Source organism: Zootoca vivipara, chromosome 17 (genome assembly GCF_963506605.1).
Source record: "Zootoca vivipara chromosome 17, rZooViv1.1, whole genome shotgun sequence".
Lineage (NCBI taxonomy): Eukaryota > Metazoa > Chordata > Lepidosauria > Squamata > Lacertidae > Zootoca > Zootoca vivipara.
The window spans coordinates 22,764,652-22,779,524 of NC_083292.1; the positions used below are offsets into that span (position 1 = coordinate 22,764,652).

At 48.4% G+C, this 14,873-nt stretch overlaps 1 protein-coding gene across 5 annotated transcripts in view; it reads right to left on the reverse strand.

Annotated features, from left to right (window-relative positions):
• The window catches only part of TESC (tescalcin), a 32,879-nt gene that overhangs the window by 10,307 nt on the left and 7,699 nt on the right, over positions 1-14,873 (reverse strand). For 3 of the 5 annotated variants that reach the window (XM_035098565.2, XM_035098562.2, XM_060269291.1), the window contains exon 2: positions 423-492. In XM_035098565.2, the coding sequence (XP_034954456.1) occupies positions 423-492 (70 nt within the window). Of the gene's footprint in view, positions 1-422; positions 4,457-14,873 lie in introns of those variants that run through there. The other 2 variants (XM_035098563.2, XM_035098560.2) reach the window with 1 other exon arrangement.

The following is a 14,873-nucleotide window of genomic DNA, read 5'->3' on the forward strand; positions in this document are numbered from 1 at the left end:
CCTACTTCATGTGACATGTGAACCTTCCTAGCTTTGGGCTTCCTTAAGTATCCACACTCGGAGAACAAATCCAGTGCTTTTTTTTTCCTGGGGGGACGCAGGGGTATGCACACCCTTAAACATTTTGTGAATCTTTGTAATTTTGTCCATTTACTGTATTTATTTCCCCCTATTTGAACTACAAAATGGTGATTTCCTTGAGTCAAAATGAGAGTACCCGTAAACATCTCTTTAGAACTGCGGCCCTCCAGATGTTTTGGCCTACAACTCCCACGATCCCTAGCTAACAGGACCAGTGGTCGGGAAAGAGGGAATTGTAGTCCAAAATATCTGGAGGGCTGAAGTTTGGGGATGCCTGCTTTAGAAGAAATGCACTGAATAAATCCATTATGATATAGGGCTAAGAATAGGTAATACTGTACCGAATAGTTGGCTGATCCCCACTTAGCTGCTTGAATCGCCGATGCAGATTCTCAATTTGATCTGAAGTGACTATGGAGAGAAGAGAAGAGACAGACAGACACTCCATTAATTTATTCTTAACCTTTATATACTTGTAAATTCCACCCTTCAATAGGGATGGGGTAATATGCCAATTTCAATATTCCTCCCTTTCTCATTCCCACCCCCATTTTAAGTTCAGTTTTCCACATGAGGTTGCTGTTATTATTACAGTGGTACCTCGGTTTAAGTACACAATTGGTTCTGTATTTAACCTGAAGCATACTTAACCTGAAGCGAACTTTCCCACTGAAAGTAATGGAAAGTGGATTAATCCGTTCCAGACGGGTCCGCAGAGTACTCTACCTGAAGCATACTTAACCCAAAGTATGAGTGTAATTGGTTCTGGAAGTCCGTACTTAACCTGAAGTGTACTTAACCTGAAGCGAACTTTCCCATTGAAAGTAATGGAAAGTGGATTAATCCGTTCCAGACAGTTCTGCGGAGTACTTAAACTGAAAGTACTCAAACCAAAGTGTACTTAAACCAAGGTATGACTGTATTATTATTATTATTATTATTATTATTATTATTATTATTATTATGTCATCATGAAAATTCACCAGCAGTTTGCGAGTGATTTTTGTATGCAATTTTGCCCAATTTTTTTGGCAAACCCATTTCCTAAAATATAACTCACTTTTTAATCAGACTAATATACACACAAGGGACCCAGGTGGCGCTGTGGGTTAAACCACAGAGTCTAGGGCTTGCTGATCAGAAGGTCGGCGGTTCAAATCCCTGCAACGGGGTGAGCTCCCGTTGCTCGGTTCCAGCTCCTGCCAACCTAGCAGTTCGAAGGCATGTCAAAGTGCAAGTAGATAAATAGGGACCGCTCCCGCGGGAAGGTAAACGGCATTTCCATGCACTGCTCTGGTTCGTCAGAAGCAGCTTTGTGATGCTGGCCACATGACCCGGAAGCTGTCTGCGGACAAACGCCGGCTCCCTCGGCCTATAGAGCGAGATGAGTGCCGCAACCCCAGAGTCGGACACGACTGGACCTGATGGTCAGGGGCCCCTTTACCTTTAATATACACACATTAAACACATCTTCCCATAGTGCATGTAGCCTGGCTGGAGAAACTGCAATTCACAGTATGGATTCTGAAGCGTGGCTGTGTTTCAGTTTGCGTACGAGTGTTTCCGAAAGCACAGGTGTGGTTGGTTTGCCTTTACATTCAGAGTGGATTTATTTTCTTCCCCCAAGCCCAGAAACACCTGCACCACAAGTCCCCTGTTCTAGTTTTAAGAAATCCTTCTTGGTGGAAAAAGAAGCGGGGCGGGGGAGGAGAGCACATTATGGGTCACCACTACTGTGTTTCCCCGAAAAGCCATGTGTGCAATCTCGAGGCAGAGGAGAGCAGAAGAAGTAAGGGTTAAGGCTCTTCCTCTGATCAAACTGGAAGTCCCACAACTGTTTTGCATTGCAAAAGAAATACAAATTAACCTGTCAGGAGATGCTCAAACATCTCCCTTAGGATTTGGCTGCGATGCAAAACAAGACCAGGAAGGACCATTTTGTCCTGGAATATCCAAGGGCGCTCTTTGTGTTGAGGAGGAGCCTCCGTTGGCATGAATGGTGCAGTAGAGCAGGTACATCCAACAGGCAAACCGGTAGATCAGTGTTTCTCAACCTTTTTTGGGCCACGGCACACTTGTTCCGTGAAAAAAAATCACGAGGCACACCACCATTAAAAAAGTTAAAAAATTTAACTCTGTGCCGCCCTATATTATAATTATGACTGTAAGAAACACTTGCCAAATATTGCTTTCCGGCGGGTTAGTGTTGTGTATTGGCGGCCGCCAGGCTCGTTTGCATTGAGCTTTGGGAAAGAGGAGGAGAAATATTGCTTTCCGGTGGGTTAGTGTTGGTTATTGGCGGCCGCCAGGCACGTGACAATGCAAATCGCCCTTCTCGTCGCCGCACGTCGCGGCACACCAGCCAGCGTCTCGCGGCACACTAGTGTGCCGCGGAACAGCGGTTGAGAAACGCTGCGGTAGATCATTGGACGTCTCTGGTAGATCACTGGCAGATCACTGGCTCCCCCCAAAGCAGCTGAACAATATTGCATTTTTCCCTGCACCCCAAAGAAACAGCTTTCCTTCTCCCCCCAAAAAAGCTCAAAAACTTTGAATGGATCCCCCAAAACATGGCTCCCCTTCCTTAAAAAAAAAGCTCAACATCGTTGACCTGAACCTCCAAAAAGGGGGTAGATCACCGCCAGTTTTTAACTCTGTGAGTAGATCACAGTCTCTTGGGAGTTGCCCACCCCTGTGCCAGATGGAGCCAACTTTTGCTCTCAGTGCTGGAGTTGCTGTTGCATTCTTGCGCGTGCGTGCGTGCGTGCGCTCGCGCACACCCACCCACCCACTCCATTCCACTGACACTTCTTCTTTGGGTTGGGTGCACAACAAAACAAAACCTTGCCCTCTCCCCACCTCCAGCTGATAACCCGATAACCGCTTGCTGAACACTGGCGGGTATTTGCCAAGTTCCAGGCTGTAACTGATACGAGTTCGACTTCTGCCAATATAGATGGGAGTGCCTGGTGATTATCAGTGCCCAGAAAAAGCCACATACCTATCGAGACTGGTTAGTGCCTAACCATCCATTGCTCCCGCTGACTTAGGATCATAGAATTGTAGAGTTGGAAGGGGCCCAAAGCATCATCTAGTCCAATGTTGCTCAAACTTTAGGTCTCCAGCTGTTGTTAGACTACAACTCCCATCATCCCTAGCTAGCAGGACCACTGGTCAGAGATGATGGAAATTGTATTCCAAAACAGTTTGGGAAGCACTGATGTAGTCCAACGCCCCTGCGAAGCAGGAATCACAGCCAAATCACAACTTAGTACAGGGGTGTGGAACCTCAGTCCCAGGAGCTAAATGCGGCCCTGAAAGCTTCTCTATCTGGCCCTTGGGACTCTTCCCAGGCCACACCCCACAGGCCATAGGCCACAGGCCTCACAAGTCCTTTGCTCTCTTGTCAAGTGTTTTTGCCTGGCTGGAATGTGTCCTTGGCTGCATGGAGGGTGGAGAAGAATGAAGAAACTTGGCTACTGTACAAAAATAACATTTACATTTGTGGTTCCATCACCTTTTGCCCGTGGCCCTGCCCATCATGGGTGCAAGGTCCTTGGATGGTTTTCCTAAACAGAATTTGACCCTCTGGCTGGGAAAAAAGACCCCCGGCCTGGGTTAATGCCTTCCTCCAGGAGCAAAGAAGCTCAAATCTGCTCGTGACTCAGCAACTTCCTTCCCACGAACTGCAAACAAAACAAAACCCGAAGGGAAACTCTCTCTTGGAGGCCAGCTGACGACTGGCGCTTGTTAGGATTGTTAACGCTGACTCATGAAATAAAGCGGCTCTGCTCTACTGGCGATGTCGAGAAGCCTCAATCTCACCACCGCTCCCTATACAACTCAGGTAAAACCCACGTTTTGTTGTGGGAGCTTTCCGCCTGCTCTTTGCTTAAGCAAATCCCAGAGTGGTGAAAAACATCAAAGCACATAATGCACAATGATTTTTTTTTTAAAAAAAGAGTAAAAATAAAACAAACTGGGGAATACCTGGGGGTTGGTGAGGTTGACCCCCATCAAGGGGGCAGGACCGAGAGGGTCGCAAACAGATCACCACTCTGGCTCAGCTCTTCTGGCGAGGGCTAGAAATGCGGTAGGGGCTGAGAGTACAAGGGCTCAAGGGAGCTTTGGTACGCTTCTGAAAACAGCCAGCGGACAAGCCTGGTTACAATCCAGTGTGCCACTCTGGCAAACAGTAGGGAATCTGTGATCCTTTCCCCACTTTTGCCTCTGGCCCTGCCCAGCCCTGCCATGCAGTCCCCCTAAAATTGCCCCAGAAGGAATGTGGCTTTCCAGCTGAAAAGGGTTCTCCCCTCCACTCTAACCACTAGGCTACCTTCTAAAAGAAGAGGGCCCGATTCAGGGGAACCACGGCGCAAGCATTTTCCTGATCAAATTATCCCAACCCACCCCCCACCCCACCTTGCCATCCATTTCCAAACTGCTATTTAAACCTGTGGGGCCAAACATACAGCTACTCAAACTATGGTAGACCGGAGACGGGTCTTTTACCCTGGTGGATACACTGACCCAACAGCACCGTGTTGTCAGGGGTGAAAGCAAATGTGCCCAATTGGCACATGGGATTCCCTTTAGCATTACGTAGCTGGGTGGGGGAGGGACGCGGGTGGCACTGTGGGTTAAACCACAGAGCCTAGGGCTTGCCAATCGAAAGGTCGGCGGTTCGAATCCCCGCGACGGGGTGAGCTCTCGTTGCTCGGTCAGTCAGAAGGTCAGAAGGAGGGTGGCAGCCAGGCAGGCTGACTGACTGACAGGCATGGAGAAAGGGAAAGGTTTTTCGCCCCTCTCTCGCAACACCAGAACTCATCGAGATCCAATGAAACTGAATGTTGCAAGATTCAGGGCAGAGAAAAGAACGTACTTCTTCACACATCACATGTGTGGAACTCCCTCCTGCAGGAGGCAGTGATGGCCACCAACTTGGATGGCTTTAAAAGAGGATTGGACAAAATAATGAAAGAGAGGGCTACTGATGGATGCGAGCTATGAGGACTATGCTCTGCCCCCAGGTGCTGGAAAGTGCAGGAGGGGAGACTGTTGTTCTTTTGCTTGAATCCTGCTTGCTCGTTTCCCACAATGGGCACCTGCTTGGCCACTTTGAGAACAGGAGGCTTGACTAGATGGGCCCTTGGCCTGATCCAGCAGACTCTTCCTATGCCCTTGTGGCTTGGCAATGTCCACTTGCCCCCAATAGCTCCTGTTTTAAAACATTACTAATTATTTGGTACGCGGGTGGTGCTGTGGGTTAAACCACTGAGCCTAGGGCTTGCCGATTGGAAGGTCAGCGGTTCGAATCCCCAAGACGGGGTGAGCTCCCGTTGCTCAGTCCCAGCTCCTGCCAACCTAGCAGTTCGAAAGCATGTCAAAGTGCAAGTAGATAAATAGGTACTGCTACAGCGGGAAGGTAAACGGCGTTTCCGTGTGCTGCTTTGGTTTCGCCAGAAGCGGCTTTGTCATGCTGGCCACATGACCTGGAAGCTGTACCAATAATGCGAGATGAGTGCCGCAACCCCAGAGTCGTCCGCCACTGTTACCTTTAGCTGGGTGGGTGAGGCATTTTAACACCCCAAATTACAAAAAAAACAAAAACCCAACAACTTCTGGATGGACCTATTATCCCGACCTCCTCAGTTGGTAGAAGGTGAAACTCTTAAGGTAGAAGGTGAGACTCTTAATCTCAGGGTCGTGGGTTCAAGAACCAAGTTGGGAAGAAGATTTCTGCATTGAAGGGGGTTGGGCTAGATGATCCTCATGGTCCCTACAATCCTATGATTCTATGATCCTTGATCAAATACTTCCTACAGCTTCCCAAACTGGTCTTTATGCCTGGCTGTGACCCTCAGGCATGGCTCCTTTCACCTCTCCGGTGCGAACCATCACAATACGGTTCTGCTGCCTTTGTCGACGTCACTGTCATCAAATTGTTCGAATCCAATCTTACGTATTATGCAACAAATCTTGAAAATAGGCAGCGAACTTTAAAAAGAAGGGGTGGGGGTGGGGAATGAAACCTTGAATGCTCCGGAAAATAAAAATCCCCACTCCAAATCACTCATGGTATCATTCGATCATTGGGTTCCCACGTATATGTACTCTCATTCCATCGCAGATGCTGCAGATTCCAACCCATGACCTTTATGCAGCTTTGCTATTTTAAACACAAAGCTAATTTGGGGGTAGTTTTTCTTATTCTTACAAAAAAGGGACCCCCCTCCCATTTATTTAGCTTCCTATGTGCCCTCCTCCCCGCCTGCTACTGACTTTTGACATTCTCACTGCCTGACATCATTATTGCCATGGAAACTAAGGGACCGATAAATCTTTAAACATCTGGAAGTTTAGTTTACTTTGCATTTACATTTTTTCTCTTTGTTGTTGTTTCTTAAAAGGCCCATAAAAACTTCAGGCACTTAAGGCTACAAACAGGAATGGTGACTTCCTAAGACAGGCTTCCTCAAACTCGGCCCTCCAGATGTTTTTTGGCCTACAACTCCCATGATCCCTGGGCTAGCAGGACCAGTGGTCAGGGATGATGGGAATTGTAGTCTCAAAACATCTGGAGGGCCGAGGCTGAGGAAGCCTGCCCTAAGAGGTTGCGTTCCCCCCCCCTTCAGTACAGGATAAGTGTGTGCGCATTTGGAAAGGAACTTCCCACCAGTGGACAAAAAACCTCAAGGCTTCCGTTTGCAAAATGGAGAGATTTGGAGAAAATACTGCCTTCTGCTAGTTTTCAGAACAATTCTGCAATTCCACGGCTAGTTCACTGAATCTTAGCCTAATCTTATGGAATTACAGAATTGAAAGAGAGCCCAGGGGCCTTCTAGCCCAGATTAAAAATACAAAAGGTAAAGGACCCCTGGACAGTTAAGTCCAGTCAAAAGCAACTATGGGGTTGCGGCACTCATCTCGCTTTCAGGCCAAGGGTCCTGGTGTTTGTCCACAGACAGCTTTCCGGGTCATGTGGCCAGCAAGATTCAACCGCTTCTGACGGAAACCAGAATGCATGGAAACACTGTTCACCTTCGCACCACAGCGGTACCTATTTATCTACTTGCACTGGTGTGCTTTCAAACTGCTAGGTTGGCATGAGCTGGGACAGAGCAATGGGAGCTCACCCTGTCACAGGGATTCGAACCGCCGACCTTCCGATCGGCAAGCCCAAGGGGCTCAGTGGTTTAGACCACAGTGCCACTCGCTCCTGCAATGCAGGAATCAGAGCTAAATGCAATCTTGGTGGCTGTGTGGATGCGAGAGGGAGAGAGAGACAGAGAGAGATGCCTTCAGCTTCTTGGGAGGAAGGGTAGCCCATATAAATTGAATCCATTAATAAATAGCAGTGCTAACAAGCGATGCATCCAGGGATTGCTGGAGGGAGGGGGAGACAGGCACTACTTTCTGCCACCACCAGAGAGAACATGGCAACCACCACCGCTCTTCTTGCACAAGCTCCATCCTGCTCATTTTCCAAACCATCTGCTCTTCATCCGGAGGATGACGTGACAAAGCTCGTATCAAAGCTGTTTGCGGTGGCTGTCGAGGAAACAGGCCTCCGGAGAGACCCGCGTACAAATGTGCAAACTAGCCAAACTGTCTAGTCAGTGGCCACCCTCACATTTAAGGAGCACTCAGTCAAGTTTTGTAGCACCTCTGGTGGGAGACACGTCATGCTCCTTCTGGGATAGGTCCCCACCCTGCGCTCACCTGTGGCTCCTATAAGCTGCCAGCGTGAGACTGCAGCCACACCCTGGGAATTGGCTTTGTCTGGGCGGCTAAACCAGGAGAGGGTAGCCAATGGGTCTCAAACCCTCAACGAGTTAGGGGCTTCCTCTGCATGCTCTAGCACAAGCATCCATGGGCGTACCCAGGATCAAAACTAGGGGGGGGGGCAAGGGGAGGGGCCAAGGCACGGAAGGGGAGGGGCCACAAAGTGGGCGGGAACGGCGAACTCGCGCTCCGCCGGGCTGTGCCCCTCCCTAGAAGCAGGGCTGGTGGGCGGAGGCGGAGCCCAGCCCAGCGGAGCGCGAGTTCGGCGTTCCCGCCCACCGCGCCGCGCTCCCTGGTTCCCCGCCGCGCTTGGCCTTGCCTGAGGGCGCGCCGGGGAGCTGGAGGGAGGGTGCGGCGCGGTGCGGCGGGAATGGCGAACTCGCGCTCCGCCGGGCTGTGCTCCGCCTCTGCCCACCAGACCTGCTTCTAGAGTAGGGCAGCTGCTCTAACTTGCCGCATGGTGGGTACGCCCTTGCAAGCATCCCCAAACTGCGGCCCTCCAGGTGTTTTGGCCTACAACTCCCATGATCCCTAGCTAACAGGACCAGTGGTCGGGGAAGATGGGAATTGTAGTCCAAAACATCTGGAGGGCCGAAGTTTGGGGATGCCTCTTCTAGCAGGTTGAGAAGCAGGTCAAGAAGGCAATTTCGATACCTGCTGCAGAGGGAAGTGAGGGGCAGATGGGGCTTGTCAACCTGGGAAGGTAGCCCATCTAAGAGAAGGAAAAACTCTGATCCTAAACCTCTGCTGCCTTGTGGGATATCTTTGGGAGAAGAAAAGGCTAAGGAGTAAACCCTACACAAATCTGGAGTGGAGTCCCTAAGTACGGTTGGATGGCTCCTTCAGGGCCGTCTTAAGCACCCCTGGCGCTGTGGAGCACCAGATCCCTCCGGCGCCCTCCCACCCCGTTTCCCAGCGCGGCGGGCGGGCAGGCACAGCGCGGTTCCCGTGGGTGCAGCTGTGCGGCGGACCGGCGGACTGGCGGGCCAGCGGGCGGGCGGAGCTCACAGCACCCTCCTGGCAGGCCGATGCCGTGGTGCCCTGCGCCACCCAGCCTGGCTGTAGGGCCGGCCCTGGACTCCTTGTACATCTTCTTCCAGCAACTCCTGCAGCCAAGTTGGTGCCAGACATCTTGCTCTGCTTTCCTTTGGACCTCATCAGCGAGACCAAGAGGGGGTGTCTTCCATCTGGGCAGCCCAGGACCTCCAGGCAGAGACTTGCGCTCTGGGGAGGTCACTTTGGTGCTGATTTGACTTCACCTCCAGAAGTGCACTCCATTGTCTCTTGAGACAGATGATGCCAGCAACAAGTCAGATTGGGAAGTCTTACCCGCAAAAGGCATATGAATTGTGCAAGGAATCAGAGGGCCTGGATGTCTCCATCAGCACTGTTGGGTCACAGAGTACAGAATGTGGTGCCTCCCTCAGAATTACAAGAAGCCGGAGGCAGAGGGAGGGTACAATGTATACTTGAATTTTTAAAGTAAGTTCCTAGTCCTCATGGTTGTAGACTGAAATAAAACCCCAAAGCACATAGTCATAAGAATGTAAAGCAAGCCGAAGGGGTGTGTGTGTGTGTATCCAGCATCCTGTTCCCGCAGTGGCCAACCAGATGGGAAACCGTCAAGCAGGATTCGAGCACAAGAGCAACTCTCCCCTTCTGTGGTTTCCAGAAATTGGATCCACAAGCATCACGGCCTCCAACCATGGCAGCAGAGCACAGCCGCTATTGCTAGTAGCCATTGATCGTTTTCTCCTTCATGAATGTATCCAATCCTCTTTTAAAGCCACACAAATATTGAAAGTGGGAGTAGGGTCATGTATCATGCTCTGATACCAGCATGAGCACAGATGATCACAAATGCATAATAAAAAGGATGTCTGGAGGGGGCCCGTCAATTTTTCCTTTGTGCCGTCTTCCTGACTTGGGGTCAGGCAACCAGGGAAAGCCACAGACATCCCGTCCTCCTCTTTCCAATTTCCCCCACCCCCCTCTAATCTAATAGAAAGCTTGGCTAGCAGAGGCTCCAAATCTGCAGGCATTCCCAGCTGTGTCCAAATAGACGCCTTATGAAACCCAAATTTAAAGATCTTGTTTATATTCAGTGGAGTAGCTTGTTAGGAATGCCAAAAGCACTTCCAATCAGACCATTTGTGAGGCTCCTGACATTTCAGGACACCTCTCTGATGATGCCTATAAATCCATGCTCACGTTAACTGCCAGCCCAGCCATTACCTAATTAACTGTTAGGTAATGCAATTACTGTTAATTAGATGGGGCCCGTTGCTCAAATAATAGGTTGAAACAGGAGGAGAAGCCCTTGCAGGCCAAAATTTGCCATCTGGGCTCTTTCCTTCATGGGCAGCTTGGCCACTTTTTAACCCATGGGACAAAAAGCCTTCTCCACTTCTGACACCATTTGAGCACTTGTTGCTTTGGAGGAGACTGCCCTCTTCTCCTGTGTGCTTGCTCCTGTACTGCTGCGGTGATGGTAGGACTCGTCCAGCTCTCAATTACAGTGGTACCTTGGTTCTCAAACTTAATCTGTTCCGGAAGTCTGTTCCAAAACCAAAGCGTTCAAAAACCAAGGCGCGCTTTCCCATAGAAAGCAATGCAAAACAGATTAATCTGTTCCAGACCTTTAAAAACAACCCCTAAAACAGCAATTTAACATGAATTTTACTATCCAACGAGACCATTGATCCATAAAATGAAAGCAATAACTATAAAAAAATAAGACAGTATTGTAGATGATAAAAAGTAAAATTATTATTTTTTCTTACCTGCACTGATGATTGTCATTGTTTGGATGGGGCGCTTTTTATCCATTTCCGCAGTCACATAATCAATCAATCAATTAATCAATCAGTAGCTGAACTGGGTTCCACACAGTCACAAAAACAAATTAATTGAAAAAGCCTCAAAAACAAAAATGCAAAATAACTAGCAAAAACAAAAGTGCCAAACTTCATCCATTCCGGAAGCTGTTTGACTTCCAAGATGTTTGAAAACCAAGGCGCAGCTTCTGATTGGTGCAGGCGCCCCGGAAACAATAGCCGACAGCAGCTTCCGAAAAATGTTTGAAAACTGGAAAAACTTACTTCCGGGTTTTCGGTGTTTCGGAACCAAGGTGTTTGAGAACTAAAGTACCACTGTAATGGATTATAGAGACTCCAGATGATCTCTAAGGCTCTCTTCTCCAAAGCGAATGCCCAGAAAAGCAGAGGGCAGGGAACCTGTGGCTCTCCAGATGTCAGGTGTGAACCTTGACACAGGAAGTTGCCTTATTAAAGTCAGGTCACTGAGTCCATCAAGCTCACTACTGCCTACCCGGACTGGCAGCAGCTCTCCAAGATTTCAGACAGGAGCCCCTCCCAGTTGGCTGCTACTAGCAATCAGTGCAGGCAACACTGAGGTAGGTCCGACTGACCCCACATAAAGCTGTTTTACTAAAGCATGGGGCATGGAGTTCCTAAGTTCCTAAAGCACGGGGCAGCCCAGAGCACTGGAGCCATAGTTCCTAACTTCAACCTGCATCTACCAATCATTCCACCACCGTACATGCCCATCACATCTCCAGGTTTTTCTCTGCAGGTCATGAGGACTAGAAACTTAGGAAAAGCAGAGGTCCTCAGGTTGCTCTGTAGCGCCTTCCACTCACAGGAGCAGGTTACGCCCCTTAGTACAACAGCAATTTTGGGGGGGTCTCCTCTTGCTTCAGAGGGATTTTGATATTTCAAGACACTCCTCAGCTCATGCTTATAAAACCTCAATCACGTGGTTCCACCCTTCTGGAGAGACTTCGTGCCATTTTGGATTTCTTCTTCTTCTTTTAATAAATGCTTATCAACAGGTGTATGTACCCTATTACAGGCATGTCCAACAGGTAGATCATGATCTACTGGTAGATCACTGGATGTCTGCGGTAGATCACTGGCTCCCCCAAAGAAGCTGAACAACTGTGGCTCCCCTAAAAAAAGCTCAACATTTTTATTTTACCTCCTCCCTGAAAAAACTCAACAACTTTGACCCGAACCCCAAAAAGGGGGTAGATCACTGCCAGCTTTTAACTCTGTGAGTAGATCACAGTCTCTTGGGAGTTGAACAGCCCTGCTAAGGCATGCAACCATTCATCACAGCAACTGCTTGACTTACAGCCTTGCTGCAGCTTTAAACAACAGAGCGCCAACAAATTAAAATAAAATAAAATATTGCCACTGGGGATTTGCTTTCCCGTTTCTAAGTGATCAGTTCCTTCCACCCACTTCTGCTCCTGGAACAGGATCCGACTGCAGCCTTTTGTCAGGTCGCCCCTCCCTTCTGCCATCACTGTAGCTGGTTTTGCTCCAGCGATAGAGAGCTGCCCCTCTGCGCACTCGCTTTTGCACTTCTGCAGGACCTGTTAAACCTGTACAGTTGCTGTTGTTGTTGTTTTCTTTTTAAAAAAAGATGCAGGTTATAACATCTCTGTGACCTTTTGACCATAAAGATGCCGAGCTCGAGTGAGGCCATTGCTGCGCCCATAATGAATCATGGGCCAATGAGAACTTTCCCATTTCCCCTTTCCCCTTTTTATCGCACATCCAGGGCGTGGGCCACTCGTTTCCTTATCTGCGGTTTGGGAACAGCGGAACTCCCTAGCCTGGAGGTACCATTGTCTAGCCAAGGGGGTTTGCATGCACTGCCCTCCGCTGCTCTAAGGGTTGGACATTCCAGGGAGAGCTGGCTCAAGGCATAGATCCAGACAGTGCTTTTCTTACAAGAGGGACAGGTCCCCAGAAGCAAAAGGTAAAGGTAAAGGGACCCCTGACCATTAGGTCCAGTTGTGACCGACTCTGGGGTTGCGCGCTCATCTCACATTATTGGCCGAGGGAGCCAGCGTATAGCTTCCAGGTCATGTGGCCAACATGACAAAGCCGCTTCTGGCAAACCAGAGCAGCACATGGAAACACCGTTTACCTTCCCGCTGTAGCGGTTCCTATTTATCTACTTGCATTTTGACGAGCTTTCAAACTGCTAGGTTGGCAGAAGCTGGGACCAAGCAACGGGAGCTCACCCCGTCACAGGGATTCGAATCGCCAACCTTCTGATCAGCAAGCCCTAGGCTCTGTGGTTTAACCCACAGCGCCACCTGCGTCCTAAGAAGCAAAAGAGCACACCCTAAAAGACACAGTGCAGAACCTCAAGCCTGAAAGCGGCCCTCCAGACCTCTCTATCTTAAGGTTACCAGATTTTTTTTCAATGAATCCTGAGGCTGCTACTTATATAACAAAAGGGGGGAATGCAGGTTAGCAGCAGCATCACGACTCAAGTCACACAGAAGGTGTGCTCACGTTACACTGAACACAGGTGCCCTCCGTCTCCACACACACCTGTACAAGAGGCGTTGTGAAAAAAAAGAGTGTGCAATAGGGTGATGACTTTTTTACAACCTCATTTCCCTGTATCATAATTTGATGAACTTTAATTAAAGATTAGATAAAATATTACTTTCAAAGAGATTTGATTAAAAAAAACCCTCATGCACAAAATGATTTTAAAATTTTTATTTATCAGTTTTTTGACCATTTTTAAGTCATTGTAAGCAGATATAAAATTGAACCCAAGCTTTAGAGTCACATATATACAACATTATATAGGGTCATCAAACACACAAGGAAGCTTTTTTTAGCTGCAGTAACAGTATAGATGCCGCTAGAGGACGATGTTTTGCTACCTCTCCTGTAGGTTCTTTTCCCAGCATGTCCGGCAGGGTCTGCTGGCTGCAGGGCAGTCTCGAGCAGGTCACGTGCCCTGGTGCTGAGGGGCGGAGATCGCTCCGGCGCCCCCGCCCTCGCAGGGTGCAGCATGGTTTGCGCACCGTGCCACCGGGGGTCTACCTAGAGCCGGCCCTGGCTGGCTGAGTTTTGAGGTCCCAAAAAAGGGCTTTTACCTTGCGCAGGTGTGACATTTGTATACCCTAAGAACACTCTCCATTGTGGAATGTGGCATTGCGTCCAAATTTGATACAAAATATATACGTATATAGAATTGTTAATACAATTTTATGAAATGGTAAAACGACATACAAAAAATTTAAAAAATGGTTTGTGCGTGACCTTTTAAAATATTTCAATGAAATATACCTCATTTTAGTCATTAATAGGCAAAAGTTCATCCATTTGTGCTACAGGACTTTTTTTTTTTTTAGAAAAATGGAAAAAAATCATCACCTTAGTGCGCAATTACAGCTCCAGCTGTTGTATACACAGGCACACAGACTGCACACCTGTTGAATGTCACCTGTGAATAAATGTAAATGTTTACAGCTCCAGTGTTTGGGCACACAGATTGTGTGGCCCTAAGGTAGAATTGGCTTGAAAACAGCCTTGGGTACCAAAAGCCAGCTGGAGGAAGAAGCCAACTGCGTCAGCTAACCATCACCTAAGAGAGAATGTTCTATTTAGAGCGTCTTCTTTCTCGATGCACCCCATCACCATGCCTCAGCAAATATGCTTTATACCCAGAAGAGAAGACTGAAATAAACATTTTTTAAAAAAAAAATGGCTGAGCAAACTATTCTTTTGCCTCTGGATCAGAGCAACAAGCCCCCACCACGCATTTCTTTGCTGTCTGTTAACTGGGCCAGGCACCCAAGCTTTGGCTAGAGATAGAAAAAGGTAAGGTTTGATTTGATTCCTTGTATTTCTGTGCCGCTTTTCATTCAAACGGATCTCAAAGTGGCTTCCAAACAAATAAACAACAGTAACATAACAAAGAACAGAACAGAACAGAACGTCACAAGCGCAGCATAGAGCCTATAAAACAATTAACAGATCACCAATAAGGCAATTGCAATCTATGAAATGCTATGAACCAAACAGGAGCTTAAAAAAAAATACCACAACAGCAGCGAGAATTTTATTAGCTAGGAACTGGAAGTATGAAGATCTACCTACAGTGGATGAGTGGCAGTCGAAGATGATCGAATTTATGGAACTGGCTGAATTGACCAGGAGACTCCGTGA